General features: G+C 37.8%; 1 protein-coding gene across 1 annotated transcript in view; it reads left to right on the plus strand.

The window, feature by feature from the left end:
- Window positions 1-21,169, plus strand: part of LOC149083668 (uncharacterized) — an 80,790-nt gene extending 59,621 nt beyond the window's left edge. Inside the window, exons 3-4 of the mRNA XM_089234158.1 lie at window positions 1,879-2,023; window positions 16,531-21,169. Coding sequence (XP_089090284.1) covers window positions 1,879-2,023; window positions 16,531-16,897 — 512 coding nt within the window. The 3' untranslated portion in view covers window positions 16,898-21,169. The remainder of the gene's footprint in view (window positions 1-1,878; window positions 2,024-16,530) is intronic.
- The last annotated feature ends 1,532 nt before the right edge of the window (window positions 21,170-22,701 follow it).

Genomic DNA, 22,701 nt, shown 5'->3' on the forward strand with positions numbered 1-22,701 from the left:
CAAACTACTCTAGCCGGAAAATGCTTAACTACTTCACATACAAGCTTCTAACAAAAAATTTGGATTATCTGTATTTAACGAGTCTGTGATAAATCTGGTAACCTTGTCCTAACCCAGTGGTCGGCAAACTCATTAGTCAACAGAGCCAAATATCAACAGTGCAACGATTGAAAAATTTCTTTCGAGAGCCAAATTTTTCTAAACGTAAACTATATAGGTAGGTACATCGTTATTAACTTAATTAGGGTACTCCTAAGCTGGCCTTTGCTAAAAACGTCCTCGATCTGATTGAGATACGTTCGCTGAGGTCGACCCTTTCAGACTCTCCCATCCATACCCGTCTTGTATATGACCGATGTTGGATGCGGATGGAGAGAGGGTGGCCACGGGAGTCATCATGAGAGGTGGTGGTTCAGGAGCGTCGTCTTCTATGATCTGGCCGGGTAGAAGATAACATTCCTTTGGTATGGAAGACATTGCATGCCCCCCATGTTCCGAGAGGAGACTCGTCTTTTGCGTCTATCTGCCCCCCCCCCCCCACCAGTACCTTAAGAAAAAAGCCTCGTTTTTGACAACTTTTTCCCGAACTTCCTAGTTTCGACTCACCTGATTGGTCGCGGAAGTGTTACATGACAGCAGTGTCAGGCTTTCGGCAAAAGCCCGCGAAAAAGATGACTCACTAGGAAGGGGAAAGGCGCGAGAACAAAATGGCCAAAATGCGTCTCTCTAAACATGATTTTCTCAAAAATCTGGAGTTTTTGTGAGCTCGCACGTGGTATTTTGTGGAAGAGCCACACTCTAGGGGCAAAAGAGCCGCATGTGGCTCGCGAGCCGCGGTTTGCCGACCTCTGTCCTAACCTGACCGCACGTTAAAAAAGGAAGGAAAGGGAAAGAAGAAATATGAAAAAGGGAAAACAACAATAGATAATGTGGATATAAGAGAGTTTTTACAGTCCTCTTTTCTGTTCTGTTCTGTTTTTTAGTTGTCCCGACTTTTTTTCCAAAAATTTCCCGATTTTGCACGTATTTTCAAAAAACAATCAATGATTAAAATTATCTTCCCAAACCTTAAATTACATTACGATAATTACGACTGCAAATACGAATGTTTATCTCAGTAGTATTTGTCGTTTTTTTTTTCCTCTCAGTTAACTGCAATTAAGTGACGCTTCATTTCCCGTGATTGGTGACTTTTTCGTAATTTTAGAACGAGTTGGCAAATTTTTTTTATTACTTTTGGCATCATTTTTGGCGATAATCGGCAATGTTCCCGTATTTTACAATATTTCGAAGCCCAATTTCCCCGTATTTTTCTCGAGTAAATATGGTCAGCCTATTGTTGCTGCAAATGGTGACCATTTAGAAAATATCGCGTTTTAGTTTTTCCCCCAGATTACTACAATACCATCTGTTGCTAAAACTTGAAACTAATTTTGAAATTCGGTCCAACTGAAAACTCACTAATTCACCAAAAAACGGCAAATACAGTCAAACCTCGTTAGTGCGTCACCCGGTTAACACGTCATTCCGCTTAACGGGTCAGGTTTTGGAAGTCCCAATTGTCTTCAGGCAGGAATTGACACAGCTATGGCTTACTCCGTTTAACGAGTCACTCCGCTTACTAAGTCATATTTTTGCTCTCCCAAGAGTGACTCATTAACGAGGTTTGACTGTATATTGTTGATCGTAACTCGACGGTTCCCTAAGTCGAGGAGTGGCTGAAAAACAAGAGTCCCGTCTTTTTTCCCCCAGTTAATCACATGGGCGTCACCAAAGTGAGTTCTCGTGGGGGATTATGTGAATACCTGAATTATCTCATGTTATTAAAAATAATTATTCTTTTTTATGATGCGAAATTATAATTATTTTTGTTGACAGTGTCTCTGGATGCAAGGCCCATAGTGATACCGATCCTATCATGCGTCATATGCTTCCCGATGTTGGCTTTCGCTGTGATCTGTGCATTGCGCTACAGGGCGCAGAGGCTCAGGAAGCGTGACAGGTTGCGCAGGATACAATCTGGGTGAGTAACACTATTCACTATTGAAAAAACTGATGAAAAAACACACTTTAACTCTAAATTTAATCAAATTTATCTTTAAAAAAACTAACTAATATATAGAAAAGTTGAAATGAGAAATTTAACAAATGAGAAAATTGAGGAAAAAAACCCCCAAAATGTTTTAATAGTTCATTAAGAATTATTTTGATTATTAATTATGAATCTTTTTATAAATTTGATCAAAGAAATCTCAGAAAAAAATTCGATCAAAGAAATCTCAGAAAAAAATTCGATCTTAAAAACAAATATTTGGATTATGTATTAAGAATAGTGATTAAACGAATGATTATAAAAGTATCATGAATTATTCAGAATTAATTAATTAAACTAATTAGTTCCTTTTTATCTGCTCTGATTGTTCATCATTCAAGTTTTCTTTATAAATGAAAGAGATCAAATGTTCAAAGATTAATTGCGTATATTTTTGTTATAATTTTATTTGTAATAATTACTTGTTAAAATTAATTGCATATTCATTATTAAGTTTAAATTCAAAGTAGTGTTTGAAATTTGATGAATACAAGTTTTTCCAACAACAGATTAATTAATTTATCCGAAATACAGGGTGTTTCAAAAAGAATCATCCGATTTAAAAAAAAAATCATAACTATTCAGCTTTCAATCCGTTTTGATCGAATAATGTATGGGTAGAAAGAGGGAAATCTCGAGTTTCGCGCAGTCGCCGACAGATAGCGCTAACGCTCTTCCTTCGGCCGCCACTGCAGTGTTTATCAAGACGGCGACTGCACAACAGAAATCGTTTGGTGTTTTAAGCTTCGAAGTGCGAGTCCGTGACAACTGTTCATCGTGCTTTTCGTCGACAATACCCCGGTATTGAACTTCCTACGGCTCGGAGCATTAGGCGATGGTATAAACAATTCCGAGACACGGGTGCGCATCAGAGAGAGAGTTTCGCACGTGATCCACAGTGCTGCACGTAGTGCTCAAAAAAATTTTGCAATGAATTTGACTACTGCATAGACATATGCCGTGCATCCCAAGGTGGACATATTGAGTACCTTTGATTTGGTTTGTAAAAAATGATTAGCCATATGCAATATAAAATTAATCTTAACTGTCTATGTGTTCAATATTTTTCGTAATATACGCATTTCAAATCGGGTGATTCTTTTTGGAACACCCTGTGTTTGCAATCAGTTGAAAATAAGTTATCCAAATAATTGATTTCTTAGCACAAAATTATGATTCTAACAGAAATTAATTTTATTTTGAACAGTTAAATAAATTAAAAATTAATTTGAACCGCAAAATCGAAACAATTGGCAGTGAAAATATATTTAGTTTATCACATAAAATTATGCATTAAAGTATTTAAGATTATAATATTTATTAAAATATTTTAAATAAATTTAAATTTTTTTTTCATAAGTGATTCCAATCAGAAAAATTAAGAAAAAAACTCAACGATGTTTGAATTTAACAGTGAAATTTAAAAAAAATCCCCAAAGTTTTAAAAAATTTAATGGAAAAAAAGTAGTTTAATTTCATAAAAACTCAAAAAATCCAAAAAGAAACTGAAAAAAAAAATATATTACTTTCAAAAAATTTTAAATTAAAATTTAATTTTCACAAATTCACATTATCATCTAAATAACAAACCAATTAGAATAACAAAAAACATACGGGAAAAAAATCCATTTGGTTGAATTTCTCAATCGTAAAAATCAATTATGATTGAATTTCAATTTCCACAGATTTCAGAGAATGAAGAATTTTAAAACAAAAATCAAACGAATTACACATTTGAATAAATTCTATAAAAAACCTTTTAAAAGGAGAAATTTTACAAAATGGATATAGAAATATTCCAATTTTACTTGGCATTTATGGAATTTTGGAATGGTTTGATTCTGGATTTCCAATGAATTTCCATTGATTCTGGGATTTTTTCTCGTGATTCTGAATTTCCATTGATTCTGGGATTTTTTTCGTCGTAATTCTGTATTTCCATTGATTCTGGAATTTTTTTCGTCGTAATTCTGAATTTCCATTGATTCTGGGATTTTTTTCGTCGTAATTCTGAATTTCCATTGATTCTGGGATTTTTTCTCGTGATTCTGTATTTCCATTGATTCTGGGATTTTTTTCGTCGTAATTCTGAATTTCCATTGATTCTGGGATTTTTCTCGTGATTCTGTATTTCCATTGATTCTGGGATTTTTTTCGTCGTAATTCTGAATTTTCATTGATTCTGGGATTTTTTTGTCGTAATTCTGAATTTCCATTGATTCTGGGATTTTTTCTCGTGATTCTGAATTTCCATTGATTCTGGGATTTTTTTCGTCGTAATTCTGTATTTCCATTGATTCTGGAATTTTTTTCGTCGTAATTCTGAATTTCCATTGATTCTGGAATTTTTTTCGTCGTAATTCTGAATTTCCATTGATTCTGGGATTTTTTTCGTCGTAATTCTGAATTTCCATTGATTCTGGGATTTTTTTCTCGTGATTCTGTATTTCCATTGATTCTGGGATTTTTTTGTCGTAATTCTGAATTTCCATTGATTCTGGGATTTTTTCTCGTGATTCTGTATTTCCATTGATTCTGGGATTTTTTTCGTCGTAATTCTGAATTTCCATTGATTCTGGGATTTTTTTGTCGTAATTCTGAATTTCCATTGATTCTGGGATTTTTCCTCGTAATTCCGAATTTCCATTGATTCTGTGAATTATGGGGAATGGTTATTTATTCTATGTAACTCGTCAGTCGGGATTAAAAATAGAGTTTCTAAACATATTCAATTTTTCCCTCCATGTTTTCCTGGAAAAAAAAAAAAGAATTCTTTCCGGAGGAGTTTTCAAGGAAAAAGTGGATCACGGCACGTACGAGAGAGAGAGAGCATGTTGGAAAGAAGCACGTACTTATACTTTGTTGTATTAGACAACACACTCTCGGAATTCCCTAAAACTTCATTCTTTTCTGTAAATTTTGTCGTATTTCGAACGTGACTCCTTTGTTGTTTCCCTCTTCCCCCGTATATACTGAATAAATTTTTTTTTGTTTTAAATCCTAATTTTAAGGAGTGGTTTTTTTTTTTACTTATGGATTTATTTATACGATACTCACTATCTGTTTCCGTGCGACTGATGGGAAAAATAATGCACTATTTTGTACTTGCCATGGTTTAGAAATAGGTCGTCGAATGTTGAATTTCAAAGCCAGCTTAAGGGGAACACGTGACCGTTCACAAATGGAAATTTCTTATTACTCCACATTTCTTGCTGAAAATTCTTTAAATGGTATTTCAATATCAATATATATATATATATATATATATATATATATATGTAATAACAATTTCAGGTCTCTTAGTTTAAAAATATATACCGTATATACTCGTGTATAAGCCGACTCGTATATAAGTCGACCCCCCCCCCCCCATTTCAGGACCACCAAAATCGCAATAAATTGAAAACCCGTGTATAAGTCGACCCCAAAAAATCCGTGCATTTCAGAGAAAAAAAAATTCTTATATTTTCATGCAAAATGAATAGCTCACGGAAATTTACATCAAAAAATGATTCAAACATTTTAATCCGTTTCTTCTGAGTCTCCAAGCTCATCGTAATCCATCAGATCATCATAGAGGGGGTGCGGCATCTTTGTTTTTATCTTCATCTGGGCTGTCTCATCGCCATTGTCACGTACAAAGAGGATATCATCTTCAGTTCCGTCCATCGCCTTGCTGATGCAACACTTTTTGAAGGGATAATTTCGGTGGAAACAGAATTCCACGCCTCCTGTACCCATTGGCACACTAGGCCAATGTCAGGTTTCTTCAAGGCACCACTTTTTGTAGTTTCTTTATTATCGGAACTCATCCATTTGATCCACAAATTCCTCAAATAGTCTTTGAGAGGCTTGTTGATGCTCACATCTAAAGGCTGTACAATCGACGTTAGCCCACCTGGTATCAAAGCCAATGATGTTTTCGACTTCTTTGCCTCGTCTTTGACATTATCGGGTTTTTGAACATATCCCATACCAATAATGCCGGTTTCTCGAACACTGCTACAAAAATGACTACTGATTGTGGGGTCGATATTTTCTCATCAAAAACTGACCCGAGTATAAGCCGACCCCCCCACTTGAGGAACGAATTTTTCCACAAAAAAACTCAGCTTATACACGAGTATATACGGTATATTTTAACAAGCTTTTTGGCCCCTTATATATACAGTCAAACCTCGTTAGTGCGTCACCCGGTTAACACGTCACTCCGCTTACCGGATCACTTTTTGGAAGTCCCAATTATCCTCACGCAGGAATTGGCACAGCTATGGCTTATTTCGTTTAACGAGTCACTCCGCTTATCAAGTCATATTTTTGCTCGCCCAAGAGGGACTCATTAACGAGGTTTGACTGTATATCAAAAAGTGCCAAATTGGTCATTTTTCAGTCATTTTTTGTCCCCTGCATCTTAAATTTCATTAAGCATCAATTTTTTTATTATTTTGTTAAAGCTACATCATTTCCAGAGGTCCTTATAAAGCTGAGTAGCATATTCGAGGTCCATGTTAAAGCTAAAACGTACTTACACTTTATTGTGGACTAGATAACACACCCCGGAATTCCCTAAAATGCAACCGATAATCATCTTACTGGTTAAATTTTCAAAATTTCATAAAAGAACTTTTAGAAAACTTTTGTAGCGTAATCCCGGCCTAATAGAAATATAATTAAAAACACTACTTAACTATTAGTTTATTTCAGTTTTTTTTTTGCACTTATTTCTGATTGCCTGTGCTATTCTATATGTCAGTATAAAATTTTATATATCTCTGATACTCAATTTCTTTTGAAAATTTAAAAAAAGCATTAAAAACAGGCATGATAAAATGCCATTACATCAATGCAATTGAATAAAAAGTAATTCAGAATAAAGGAAACTGTTCAGTTAATGAAATGAAGCAGAAGTTTGAGATTTCATTGACTCTCAATCTCATTGGAAATCAAATTTAAAATTTAATTTTAAAACATAATTTTAAATGAGATTGAATCAATGAAATTCTAACTTCTCGCTTCATTTCTTTAACTGAACAGTTTCCTTTATTCTGAACCAATTTTTATTCACTTACATTGATTTAATGGTATTTTATATAACGCGTGCAACCTGGTTTTTTTGAAATTTTTTTTTGAATTTATTTGAAAATTTACAAAAAATTAAATATCAGAGATATGTAAGACTTTTATACCGACATACGATATCACATACAATCAAAAATATGTGCAAAAAAAAAGTCTGAAGTAAACTAATAGTTAAAAAACATTATTTTTAATGATATTTCTATTATAGTTTTTCACCATGTTAAAAGGTATGAGACCCTTAAAAAGCTAATTCCAAGTCCATGTAAAAGTTGAATAACTTTTGAGTCAGGTATAAAAGCTGGATATATACAGTATCTCCTTATCGAAAAAGGGAGAAAAGGGGGTGTATAGAATATATATATATCGGAAAAGAGGGACAGAGAAATGCACGATAGCGAAATGAGCGCGGAAATTCGGGAAAGAAGGGACAAATTCACAAAAAGGGAAAAATACTCAGAAAATTCTTAATAGGGTAAAGATGCAGAGTTCATAAGGAAGGTTAATGGGGGGTGGGGGGGGGGGGTTGCGTGGGAAATAAATTCAAAAAGAGTGGCGAGGGGGGGGGGAGAAATCCGGAAAAATTGCAAGTTCTTCAAACATGCAGAAAAATATCGGGGGAGAGAAAAAATTATTAAAATTGGAATTATTCAAATATAGTCACGTTTTTAGTGGATGAATGACATCATCTCGAGACGATACAAACTGATTGGACGTGAGCCCCCCCCCCCTACAAAATTCAGGGGACCATTGCCCCCCCCCCCTCGCCACAATGGCTACAGACGGCTTTGAGTGATATCAGAGTTCAATCACAGCCACCCTGTATTGAATATTTCGATTGATCCAGTGCGCCGCGCTTAGGGTGTGCAGCAGGCGCGGTCGCACTGGGCCCTGTGGTTTGGGAGATATTTTATATTTGAAAAAATATATATTCAATATATATATATATATATATCAAATATATTTTCAATTTCGGGGTAATTTCCCTCACTAATTCTGAATTCCCATTGATTCTGGGATTTTTTCCCCTCGTATAATTCTGACATTGATTCCTCCATTGATTCTGGGATTTTTTTTCCGTAATTCCGAATTTCTATTGATTCTGGGATTTTTTTCTCGTATAATTCTGAACTCCCATTGGGAAATTCTCATTGGGATTTCTCTCCCAAATTCTGGGATTTTTTCCTCGTAATTCTGAATTTCCATTGATTGTGGGATTTTTTTTCCGTAATTCCGAATTTCTATTGATTCTGGGATTTTTTTCTCGTATAATTCTGAATTTCCATTGATTGTGGGATTTTTTTTCCGTAATTGTGAATTTCCATTGATTCTGGGAATTTTCTCTCGTAATTCTGAATTTCCATTGATTCTGGGAATTTTCTCTCGTAATTGTGAATTTCCATTGATTCTGGGAATTTTCTCTCGTAATTCTGAATTTCCATTGATTCTGGGAATTTTCTCTCGTAATTCTGAATTTCCATTGATTCTGGGAATTTTCTCTCGTAATTCTGAATTTCCATTGATTCTGGGAATTTTCTCTCGTAATTCTGAATTTATTGGTTCTGGGATTTTTTCTCGTAATTCTGTTCCCATTGATTCTGAGATTTTTTTTTTTGTCGTAATTCTGAATTTCCATTGATTCTGGGATTTTTTTTTCAGCAATTCTGGATTTCCGTCAATATTCTGGGATTTTTCTCTCATTATTTCTACATTTTTTTCTCATTATTTCTACATTTTTTTCTCATTATTTCTACATTTTTTTCTCATTATTTCTACATTTTTTTCTCATTATTTCTACATTTTTTTCTCATTATTTCTACATTTTTTTCTCATTAATTCTGGGATTTTTTCTCATTAATTCTGAGATTTTTTCTCCCATTAATTCTGGGATTTTTTTTTCTCTCATTAATTCAGAATTTTTATTGATGTATAGATATTTTTTATCATTACTGTATATTGTATGATAATGTATGAACCTCTGAATGCCCAGTTCTCTTCCTCCACAAAATATATAAAATCGGGGCTAAGTAGCCCCGAAATTATTTGCGCACAGGGCGAGTGTCAAATGAGAGCAGCCCTAAATGATCTTCAACATCACATTTGAAATATAAGAAACACTCTGTAACTGTTTAATATCAGGAACTGTACTCAAACAAAGTATAACAAAGATCTCTCTTCTCAGTTATCTTAGCCTAGTTCTGTACTTACCATCGGTTTTTGTGACATCCTATCCGACAAACGGATTGGGTATTGGTAATCCGAACAACAATGGTAAATGTCCACTGTCACAAAATTCAGGGAACAATTGCCACCCCTCCCCCTAACATATCCACAGATGGCAATGAGTAATATCGGAGTCCAATTAGAGCCATATTTCAGTTGATCTCAGCAACTTCGTTCGCGATATCTCTCTTGCAGCCAATCGCAAACTCCAATAGCTCTTTCCACTCGAAATGTCACTGACTGATGACAATGGTTACGGTACGTACCTGGGCACTAAAGATGCTGATGTATTAGCAAACAAGTCGACGACACTTCAGTAAAAAAATCCGAGAGTTTCCTCGAGGTATTGCTACTTACTCTCTTCTAAATTCTCCCCCTCGTCTTTGTCGATGCCATCATTGCTTACGACAGCGTGTTCCGTCCTTGTCGAGTACTTGAAGGGGACACAGAGTGGGGGGAACACTTCCAAAAACGGATGATTCGCACCGTCATCATCATCAATGTGGATTCCTATCGATTCCTTTTTCCCCCCCACCCCCCTTTCTCTATATATTTACTCTCCTTCTCGTAAATGCTTGAGAACATTCTTGAGAACTTGGAAAACTTGACGGAATACACGAGGGGGGGGGGTTATGTATTTATTCCCCCCTCATACGTGGTGGGGGCGGAAATCGAAGTCTTTTGCGTTCTCCATTATCTCACACTACTTTTACAAAGACTGGAAAGAACTATCGCTTTATTGGAAAAGACTTTGGTGTACTTTACACTCGAAACACATCAAGGGTTCCATAAACACATAAACTCCGGAGTTTATAATGTATCGGGATCCGTTTTCCCGAGTGCAATCGTTGTCTCGAAAATGATGTGCGAGTTTATGGGCTCAGTCAATGAGGATCCCATTTCGACGGGATTTGTCCTTCCTTTTTTTTAATATTTATTTTCTCCCGTCGGTGAGTTTGTTAAAATGGCGCCCTATCGCCTTCTGCGTTGGGAGCGATCGCAGGTCCCAAGAACCGAAACGGGATTGGAAAATTTATCTGACCCTTAAAATACGGAACGATTCAACGAACCTCAACAATAAATCACCCCTCATAACACATAGCCATGGATTCCACGTTTGCCTTGGCTTTATTCGCAGCTGAAGCCCTCGGTCCATTCCATGTTGGATATGTCTGCCTCGGCTACATTCGCGGTTGGAGATATCTGCTTCGGCTTTATTCGCGGCTGATGGCGTTTGCTTCTGCTGCATTAGAAAGCTGGATAAATCTGCCTCGGCTTTATTCGCAGCTGATTGTGTCTGCCGCCACTAAATTTGTAACCGGAGATGTCTGGCCTTTACTTCATTCGCAACTGAGGCTGCCTGTCTCAACTCCCTTCACATATGGAAATATCTGCCTTGGCTTTATCCGCAGATGTCATACTCAGCTACACTTGCAGATGAAGATGTCTGCCTTCACTCCATTCGAAGCTGAAAAAAAGGCTGCCTCAGCTTCATTCGTGGCTAAGAGATGTCTGCCTCCGTTTAATTATCAGTTAAAGATTCGAAAGATCGTAGGGGGTTAACCTGACCAATGATGTTAATTTTAATACTAATTTGTACCACGTAATCCTCATCACCCAATAGAAGGATCTTTCTCTGAAACCGGACTACTAATTGGAAAAAAGGGGGTTGGTGCCCCTCAAAACTTTACTTTGGAAGTTTTCAAAAAATTCAAAGTACTAGATTGATTAGTGCAAGTTAAGAAAAACGTCAAAAAATGAGTTAAGGAGCGGTTGTTTTTGCAGACATCGAATGTAACTACCAACGGACGTAGGGGATATCCGACGCGATGAGGATGGAGAAAAAGGTAGGAAAGAAGTTCTTACCACATTTTAAATAGTAAAATTGGGATATATAGGAAACAGACGAAATTAGGAAATTATTTAGGGTGATAAGGTATATTGGCATTTAATGAGATTTTCCCCTATTTACCGCCATTAAATTCCAACATCAAATTTCGGATTTATTACACCTGAGATTTAAACTTATACAATATATTGTTTCTTCCTATACTACTTTAAATTTTTCGTTGATGATTATTTAAATAATTTGATATTTGTGTTCGAAATGGAAACTGTTTTCATGATTTTTTTGTTTGATTAAATATTATTTAAATTTAACAGTAACATGATTCTTTCTTTCGTGAGTCATCATTTCTTTTCTAAATGTGCATTGGACCACTAGGAACCTGGGTTAAATCTACAGGGTGATTATAAAAAAACTATCCCGACATATGGGCCCCTAACTATCATATCATTCACAGAAACTGAATGAAATTTTTGGCATAAGGTATTTTGATGTATGCGCTCATGATATGGAAAACAACAGTGTCACTCTAACAGTTACGGTTACAGTGAGAAAATTTCGAAAATATCAAATGGCAACACCAAGTTTTTTGTATTGGAATGCGATCTCCATTGTGAAAAACCCTAAATAGCGTTCGAACGGCAACTGTAGCATGAAAATCCCCGGCGGTAGATAGGCTAAAAGTGAGGACAACCAATAAGGACAGAGAAGCAGCATAAAATAAAGCATTTTATTGTGTTTTCCACATGACCTTGTGGAGGACTAATCAGGCCTTGTGGGATCTCAGCCGAAGAAACGCTGTGACGAATGAAACGAACATTAATGCTCTGGTGCACGGCAAAGTCCTTTTTCCTTGCCTAGCTCCGGGGATTTTCGTGCTACAGGTGCCATTCCAACGCTATTTAGTGTTTTTCAGTATGCAGATCGCATTCCAATACAAAAAACTTGGTGTTGCCATTTGATATTTTCGAAATTTTTTCACTGTAACCGTAACTGTCAGAGTGACACTGTTGTTTCCCATATCATTCTTGAGCGCGTACCTCAAAATACCTTATGCCAAAATTTCATTCAGTTTCTGTGAATGGTATGATAGTTAGGGGCCCATATGTCGGGATAGTTTTTTTATAATCACCCCGTACATAATTGCATACATATATATTCTTCCAGTGGTCCGATATAACACAAGAGCTAAAAAATGAAGGAAAAAATTTATCTCTACCAAAAAATCCGGGATAATTCAACGAAACTAAACAATGACCCCGGATACGTGTCTGTTTGGTTGTAAGTTCAGGGTGACCCGTAAAGTGCACTTAAGTTCTGCAGTTCAAGAATTCTCACTTTTTAGTTGGTGAAAAATTTCCAAAAAACACATCGTTTTTACAACTTATAATTAATTACCTGATTAAAACAGAAAATAACATTCATGAACTTGTGCAGTTTCTGGTTCGAAAATTCAATGTGAAAAAGCGAAATTTTACTGTTTCTTAGTTATTTATTGATCCAAGAGAGTGGTCAGGACTGTTTTAAGTCCGGCACTATCTCATTAAAATTCAAAATAAAGGACAGCTTGGCGAGTACTGTATTAGTAACAAGAAAGTTTACTTCTTTGACAGCTTCCCCGGGTTTCGATATTTTTTAGGGTTCCGTGGCGTTTGATCATGCGGAACCCCCAGGAAAGCTGTCGCGGAACACCAGTTGGATTTGATCATGCGGAACCCCCAAGAAAGCTGTCGCGGAACACCAGTTGGATTTGATCATGCGGAACTCCCAAGAAAGCTGTCGCGGAACGCCAGTTGGATTTGATCATGCGGCTGTCGCGGAACACCAGTTGGATTTGATCATGCTGAACCCCCAAGAAAGCTGTTGCGGAACACCAGTTGGATTTGATCATGCGGAACCCCCAAGAAAGCTGTCGCGGAACGCCAGTTGGATTTGATCATGCGGCTGTCGCGGAACACCAGTTGGATTTGATCATGCTGAACCCCCAAGAAAGCTGTTGCGGAACACCAGTTGGATTTGATCATGCGGAACCCCCAAGAAAGCTGTCGCGGAACACCAGTTGGATTTGATCATGCGGAACCCCAAGAAAGCTGTCGCGGAACGCCAGTTGGATTTGATCATGCGGCTGTCGCGGAACACCAGTTGGATTTGATCATGCTGAACCCCCAAGAAAGCTGTTGCGGAACACCAGTTGGATTTGATCATGCGGAACCCCCAAGAAAGCTGTCGCGGAACGCCAGTTGGATTTGATCATGCGGCTGTCGCGGAACACCAGTTGGATTTGATCATGCTGAACCCCCAAGAAAGCTGTTGCGGAACACCAGTTGGATTTGATCATGCGGAACCCCCAAGAAAGCTGTCGCGGAACACCAGTTGGAAACCCATGCTCTAGATCAGTCATGAGCAAACTTTTCATTGCACAAGACAGTAAGAATAGTGTGACCATATCACCTGTATTTTACGGGGCATTTCCGTAATTCTAGGCGTCCCAACTTTTAAAAAAACATTCCTTGTTTTCAATTTCTTGTTCACTTACCTGAACTTTTGAATTCAATAATTAAGATTTTTTTTTTCATGACTTGGTTATAATTGTCACAGGGTAGTTTATATCATAATTAATTTTTGTCATGTAAACATATTTATCTGACAGATTTGTCAAACATATACGTTTTTTTGGTGAATTATGAATTTTCATCCATTGCGTCTTGTGTAAGCTCCCTACTTCCTGCTATATTGCAGATTTTTCAGCAATCTCAGCGGTAGTTGGCAACTTTTCTTGCCTTTGGCAACTTTGCTTGTCTTTGAAATTTTTTTTGACGATAATTTGTGATATCCAGTATGGATCTCGATTCTTTGTTTCCCGTACATTTATGAAGGAAATATGATAAGCCTTGATATTTATTGTGTTGTGTGTATTGGTGCTTTTCTACCCGAACATACTACTGCAATTGATACTTTTCTAACTGATTCGATACTTGCGGGCACGGGACAAGAGGGGCCACTGCTATAAATTTTTGCTTTTTCCGACACAACCCTGTCTCTTTTACGGTAAGTTGCTTTGCATCAGTCCGGTTGTGTGAGTGGTTCTATCTATCTATATACCTCAGCATTTCTCAACCTATGGTCCGTGGACGATCGTGTAGGTGGTCCACAGGCAGACTTGATAATTAAATTCTAACTTAATGGAAAATTAATCAATTGTTGTAATGGATATTATTGTAATGGATCCATATGGACTCTCAGATGAAAATTGTACCTTCATTACTTAGGTTCAACACGGAAATGTGGGAAATTTCGATCCCGGGATATCACTAATTTGCAGCCCAAAAATGCAATTTATGAGAAATTCGCTAATTACTGCGAGAAAGGGGGTGTGTTAAGGGGGGGGGGAGAAATAAAATTGCTACAAATCACAGTAAACAAAAATTTGACGGAAAAAAAAACCATTCAAATGCCCCGATTACTGTAAAATACGGGACGTCGCCAATTCTCTTTAAAAACGTTGCCATTAGTCAGCAAAATCCTCAGTTGTAGTCAAGATTGCTGGAAAATTGAGGAAAACCAGTTTTAACTTGACAATGTGAGATGAATATTTCTATTTATAACCAAAATTACCATAAGTTATAAAAACGCTGTTTATTGGTGATGAACATTATAAATTCAAGCAAACATAATTGAAAAAACGGGACAAATGTATAGAAAGAAATTCAGAACCCAAAAAAAAAAACCCCACAGAAATGTCCCATAATACGGGACACAAGTGGTCCGTCGGATTGTTTCAGACTGGTCCTTGGGTTCAGAAAGGTTGAGAAACACTGTTATCTACCTGAACACCTTTGGCGGACCGGATGGAAAGCCTTCACGAGCAGTAGTTTGCCCATCACTGCTCCAGATCTACCGCGGGGGGAAAAGGGCTGCGGCACCTATAAGTAGATACAGCTCAAAACTGTATTCCAAGAAATGCATTATAAAGAAATTGAGTTAGAAGAGTCGCAGTTTTTCTGATGGGTTAATCCTATTATTCCTGATACTTGTTGCCGAACAAAAAAAAGAATGGCAACAGAAAATGCGTTGGCGATTCTTGTTTTAATGAGATTACGTTTTCTTGCTTCTGCTATCGTGAATACAATCTGTATAAGCTGTACGTTAATCCGATTAATTCAGGATATTTTTCTCTCAAAATAAGCTTCTCCTTTTTTTTTCATTCGGGATCTTTTCCTAATACTTCTTATAGACCTATTTTCGTGCATTGTATTATAGTACATTGAAACCTGAGACCTTTATTTTTGAAGTTCATTTACCTACTTATTATTGAATAGCAACAGCAAAATAATTCCAAATAACTTGGCTTTCATACCGACAGTGTAAATATTAATATAGTATAGCAGGGGTGGCCAACAGCTGGGCCCGTGAAGTGGTTTTGTGCAGTCCGCGACAAAGTAAAAAAAAGTACCGTGAAAAAATTGAATTTGTGATCATTATTTGAACTATCGGGGGTTCCAACAGCAGATTTCTTGATTAACAAACTGCTTACGAACTTCTTATTTCTGATGACGAAATTAATTTAACAACTAACTAATTAATTCAATCAATAATGGAGCGGATTGTACACTGAAGTTGCACCACTGATGCGGCCCGCGACGCTACAGCTGACCTACAGCTGTTGGCCCACGAACAGGAAGAAGTTAGCCACTCCTGTAGTATAGCATAGCGTTTTTTTTTCTTTTTGTTCCGGGCATGGGCAACTAACAAATAACAATTGGATGTTTTGACACCAGATGACGCTGGTAAGAAACGAAACAATTGTATGTTTTGACACCAGATGACGCTGGTAAGAAACGAAACAAGTGTATGTTTTGACACCAGATGACGCTGGTAAGAAACGAAACAATTGTATGTTTTGACACTAGATAACGCTAGTACGAAACGAAACAATTGCAGGTTTTGACACCAGATGACGCGCTGGTACGAGCGTCCTGGTAGGAAACGAAACAATTGTATGTTTGGACACTAGATGACGCTGGTAGGAACGTCCTGGTAGGAAACGAAACAATTGTATGCTTTGACACCAGATGACGCTAGTGAGGAACGAGAAACAATTGTATGTTTTGAAAATCAGCGTTGCGCGAGAAATGAAGGAGAGGAGTGGGAAATAAAGACTCTTTTTTCTCTCTCTCTCTCTCTGCATGTTTATTATGGCAGTGATTATGGAGCAATGTGTTTAATCTCAAAAAATGAGTATTTAACAAGTACCCATGTGTTCATCATTCACCTTTTATTTTTTATCCTCCAGATGTCGATCCGTGACGTTGGAGATACCCGCCCGTGAGAGATCCTCATTCTACTCTAAAGACTCATCATCCGATCCGAGCATGAAGGGTATGATGGGCGAAATGTCACACGCCGTGCCCGACAGCCCACCGCCGACCCCCGGCGGCCTGATGCCGGGCCTTCCACCGAGCCGGAGGACGTCCCGCAGCAACAGCCACGTCAAGTTCATGACCACGACTACCGTCCACCACGGAAAGACCATCACGGGACTCAACGGCCGCTTCACGACGACCAGCAAGTCGCAGACCCTGTTCTGGGACGAGCAGACATCTCACATCGAGTGTGCCCAGGAACTAGAGAGGGAGCTCTCTCTGGCTTTGTCCAGATAACCCACGGGGTCCCGTGGTTGCTACACTGCGTTCACGGTTGATGATCAATAACTGAAATATAAAAAAAAAAATGAAATCCTTTTTTTTGTGATTTTTGTCCACCGATCACTCTTATTTTTCCGATTGTCACGTGGTTTGAAAGATCTTTGATACTACGTAAGCAGCCGCGGTCCAAAAAGAAAAACTCTCGACTTATAAAATCCTCCAGTATCTGGAGGGGGAAATATGAAACTCTTTTCCTATGTGGGAAATTTTCTTCAACTGGATGCTCCCCACCTCGCACAATAATAAAAAAAAAGCCCTGATATCAAAAAAAAAGGACACGCACGAAATTCCTCCTAGAAGACGAAACGCCATCTTCTTGATCCAACGATGGACTTAACACAAAGGAACAATTTGTACAGTTAATTATTGAAGGGTATTGAAACTTGCGGTCCGCACCATAACTTCAAGGACCTACAAAGAACAAAACGCGCTTGCTCCATTGGACATCAACGAGATTCAAGTCAGCCAATGGAGAATCTTGACAAGTGTCATTCGATGACGGAAGATCATGGTAAACGTCTCCTCCATAAATCCAGACCGGCTTATTTACCATTTTCGTTCTGTTTTTTTTTTTTTTTTCATGGCAACCCATACAGGTCGTAATTTCCTTCTTCTTGATGTCAGACTACTCGTTTTTAAAGCATCCATATCCAAGAACATAACTGATTTAATAACACCATAAATCAATCAATCACTAATTATCACAACTCTCCGCCAATCAGATTGAATTTATGGAATGGTACCCCTTGGGATCCGAAGGGCAAGAAATCCAATTCTTCAAGGGGTTGCTGATATGCTGTTTTGGCGGGCATCGATTTTTTTTTCTGTCGGCAAATCGTCTCCCCGGTGTCCTTGCTTTGGCTCAAAAAACCAATTTACACGATGCCATAATGGCACTGAAGACTAGAATGATTCGACTCGCAGTCGCTAAACTGGTTGCCTGAAGAGTAGTTGAAAGGAAAATTTGTTGACAAATAGAATCCTCACTGTCATTTTTGCCTTGGCTCTACAAGTCAGTTTATACGATGCCAAAATGACGCTGAAGAAGAGAGTGATTTGACTCACAGTCGCCAAACTGGTCACTTGAAGAATAGTTCAAGGGAAAGTAAAGGAAGAGAATCCTTCAAGGGTTGCTGGTACGCTGTATTGGCAGGAATCAGTTTTTTTCTGCCACCAAATCGAATCCTCAGTGCCATTTTTGCATTGTCTCTTCAAACCAATTCGAGGCCAAAATAGCGCTGAAAAGAGTTCAAGGGCAAATTTGCTGCGAAATCGAATTCTCAGAGCTATTTTTGTTTTGGCTATACAACGTTCAAACCCCACCGTTGCCGCAGTGGTGGTCGGCTGAAGTTGGTTTTCTGCGGTTCCCAACTTCAAGGCGCGAATGTGAGCCGATCTCCCCGTTAAAAAGTCTCGCCGCAGAGAGCAACAGGCCTACAACGTTACAATTATTCATTCATTACACTTCACTCTCTATGAATTAAGAAAAACTCATAGTTTAAAAAAATTGATTGCAGATGGCAACACTACACGTAACAAACATTACACAGAAACAAACTTCACGAAAGGTTCACTATACATACACACACATGCCAACATGTACCAATTCGTTAGAAGTTCCGCAGAGGAATGTGGACGAGGTGCATGTGTGGTTTAGTAGTAGTAGTCAGTTTATACGATGCCAAAATGATGCTGAAGAATAGAGTGATTTGACTCGCAGTCGCCAAACTGGTCACTTGAAGAGCAGTTGAAGAGGAAGAAACGGAAGAGAATCCTCCAAGGGTTGCTGATACGCTGCCTTGGCACGAATAGTTTCACCAAATTTGTCACCAAATCGTCTCACCAATGTCGTTTTTGCCTTGGCTTATTCATACGATGCCAAAATAGCGCTGAAGACAAGAATGATTTGATTCGCAGTCGTTAAACTGGTTACGTGAAGAATAGATGAAGGGAAAGAAACGGAATAGAATTTATATCGAGAGGGTTGCTGATGCGCTGTCTTGATCAATTTTTTTTTTCACCAAATCGTCTCCTTAGCGTCATTTTCTTCCCTGGTTCTACAAGTTAATTTTTTCGATGCCAATATGACGCTGAAAACGAGAATGATTTGGCTCGCAGTTATCAAACTTGTTACTTTAAAGGGTAAGAAACGGAGGAGAAAGAGGAAACTTCATGAGTTGCTGATACGCTATCTTGGCATGAATCGATTTTTTTTTTGTCACCAAATCGTTTTCTCAGCGTTGGCTCCAAAAATCAATTTATGCAATACCGAAATGCCGCTGAAGACTTGAATGATTCGACTCGAAGTCGCTAAATTGGTTCTTAAGACAACTTTACCAGAGGAATTGTCCATTCTCGTACGTGGAGGGCTCTACACCAGCTATTTCTCAACCAATTTATTCTTTCTAGCAGACCATCGGTTGCTTGAGACACCCAAAATTTATCTTTTTTTTTTCAAAATAGCTATCCAAAGCCTGGTATTTCAACAAACGATGGTCACGATAGCGATATTCCGAAATTTCGATACATCGGATGCAATCGAATGTGTTTTCTGCCATAATGGAACGTGCTTGATGCAAAATAGTGATTTACGAAATTATCAATTGATCGGCAACCATTTTATAGTAGTGCTTTTTTTTTCTTCAGACTAAATAAAAACAGGAGCCGCGTAATGGATTTCTTCGAAACGAGAAGTCAATGTTTTTTTCTGATACGGGGCAGAATAAAGTAACTGAAGGGATGGATTTTAGATCACGTGTGTGAACTTTGTATATAAGCATATGTAAATTACTCCGTTATGTGTGTGTGTGTATTTATACGTGACTATAGTTTGCATCCAAATTTCCATACTCATGACAATCCATGTGCTCCAGAAATCCTGTAATAATCGGCTGAAAATTCGCATCAAATATCTTCAATAACGGCCGACGTCGTCATTATGGGTGTTGGGTCACTATCACACGTGGCATTTCGAAATATATATGTAACCATGCCTGAGGAATGTATCGAGAATAACTGCAGAGATATAAGGAGCGACAAAATGAGAAACCGCTACGAAGAATACTACTTGTACGCCTTTTTAATGTTAACTACACCGTCCGTACAAGGAAAAAAAACCCCCAATTTTTCTGCCGTTTGTGTCGCCATCTATTGCAAACGTATGATACTAGATTCTTTGATATTGTATCTAGGCACAACAATATTTGCATGTGATGGAAAAAAATTGCCATATAATCCTTCTGAACTTTTTTTTTGCGTTGTCTCGAGGAGAAAGAAGTGTTACGAGAAAATTGCCACATAATATTGTGACTTCTCGATACGTCTTCGGTGTTTACGAGTAATAGATGGCGCACAACAGTCTGACCGCACAAAATTGTGACAGGAAATTTTTTGTACAGACGGCGTACGTTGTAATGTTAATTGATGTCGGTATATGTATGCGATTTTTTGTTTATTTCGTGGTTGTTATATTTTTTATATTAATTTTTTATTATCTCGAAGTTTTAATTAAAAATCATAAACCAAAATTACGATAAAAGTCATAAATTTACGACATCGATTATTATACGATATTAACAGTAATCTTATGTTGAAAAAGATCATTTTTGCAATGAAAACTGGAAAAAATCGAATTTTGAAATTTTAACAGGAAAACTGAATGAAAAGCAAAATAAGGTATGGAGTAAAACAAAAGAAAAATCACAAGTGTATAATACCAATCATAAGTTTACGATAAAAACCATTACTTTTACGATTGTAATTATATTTTTCACGATAAAATTTTATTTATTAAATCTCAAAATTATAGAAATGCGAAGCGTAAGATCAAAAATGATATAGGTAAAAATTACGATATAAATTACAAATTTACGACACGAATCATAACTGCACATTAATACCGAACTGATAACTCTTGCGATAAATATCGCATTTCTTTGCTTTTTTGTAACGCAATGAAATTGGTTATAAATTTTAAATTATATTCATATGATTTAAATCATATTTTTAAGATGGAATATTGAATTTTTAAAATAACAATTTCAGCCTTACGAAAAAAAATAAAAAATTTTGGACGGAAGTTATATTTTGGGGGGGCCATTCAAATATTACGTTAGCAGATTTTTAGCCATTTTTAACACCCCCCACCCATTTCAGCAAAATTTCCTCAGCTCTGCCCCCCCCCTAACGCATATTGGGATCAGAGACGTACTCGGGGAGGGGTATGAACCCCCCCCCCCCCATAGCCCCCAGAGATTATCAAAAATTGATTTTTTGATGCGAAAAATATATGAATTAAAATTAAAATATCTGAAGCAAATACCTCTAATATGTTATTATAATCGCAATTTCTGTTACTTTCAGTGTTATTTGAAGGTTAAGAACTTCACTGAGACTCACCCTGTAAGCCATATATGCTCAGCCCATGGCCCACGGGCCAAATGTGGCCCTCTGGGTTATCTGATGTGGTCCCGCCACCTCAAACCAAATTTTGTAAAAAAATGAACCAAGCGGCACATTTACAGATTGCTTAAGTGAAACGTGGCACAATTCCATAGCACTTGAGTGGCACGTGGTGCATTTTCACATCACTCAAGTAGGCCCTTGGCACATCCGCAGATCACTTGAGTGGCTCGTGGCACATTTACGGATCACTTGAGTGGCCCGTGGCACAGTTCCAGTACACTTGAGTGGTCCGTGGCACAGTTCCAGAACACTTAAGAGGTCCGTGGCACAGTTCCGGAACACTTAAGAGGTCCGTGGCACAGTTCCAGAACACTTAAGAGGTCCGTGGCAAATTTAGAGATCCAGTAAGTGGCATGCGGCACAGTTTTAGAGCACTTAAGCGGCCCGCAGTGCAGTTCTACATCACTCAAGTTAGCCGCGGTACATTCCCGGATTACTTAAGTGATCCGCGGCACTGTTCCAGAGCACTTTAGTGGCCTGCAACATAATTATAAAGCACTCAAGCGGCCCGGGACACTTCTCGAGATCACATGAAGGATACGCGGATCATTTGAAGCTCACTGAAGTGGCTCTATAGGGGACATCAATAGGGATTATGTTAGTTCAGGTACCTACGCAAACTGAAGAAAAGTTTCTCTCGTTCTTGCCGCACCGAGTGAAGATGCCATTAAGATTATTTCCAGGGCCGCAACTAGATGCTTGGTCACCCGGGGTAAGTGCGCATTTTGGTGCCCCCTTGTTATGTTGGAGGAGAGGTTTGAGAATAAAATTTGTGTCCCCCCTCTGGTCCAGCGACCGGGGCACGAGACCCGCTTGCTTCCCCCCCCCCCCCAGTTGCGGCCCTAATTATTTCTATAAAGGGTGGTTGATGACGTAAGCATCCAAACCCTCCCCTTGTCATCGAAAGTCAGCAAATCTGAACCCCCCCCCCACCCCCACCGATGCTGACGTAATATTTGGACGACCCCCATTTATTCCAGCATCAAATTTAAATTTGTAAAAATACATGTAGTTATTATCCTAAATTTCTTGAAAAAAAATTTAATAGTAATTTACTATAGAAAAATATAACATCTAATAACGTGGAAGAAAAATTTACTATAAATATGGTTGCAATTTTTCAAATAGACCATCCGATAAAATTTCTATTATAATTTTATTTTCAAAGAGAAATTCCTTTTGTTATGGGCTGAAAATTGCTAACGAACAATGAATTTAAATTTTAAATAAATCATTTGTCTTTGCTCATAAAATACTCTTGATAGGGACCAATAAAAATTTCAGTTTTTCTTTCT

This window comes from Pholcus phalangioides, unplaced genomic scaffold (assembly GCF_987345545.1).
Source record: "Pholcus phalangioides strain wild (caught in Gottingen) unplaced genomic scaffold, Ppha-v1.0 ptg000008l_1, whole genome shotgun sequence".
Classification (NCBI taxonomy): domain Eukaryota; kingdom Metazoa; phylum Arthropoda; class Arachnida; order Araneae; family Pholcidae; genus Pholcus; species Pholcus phalangioides.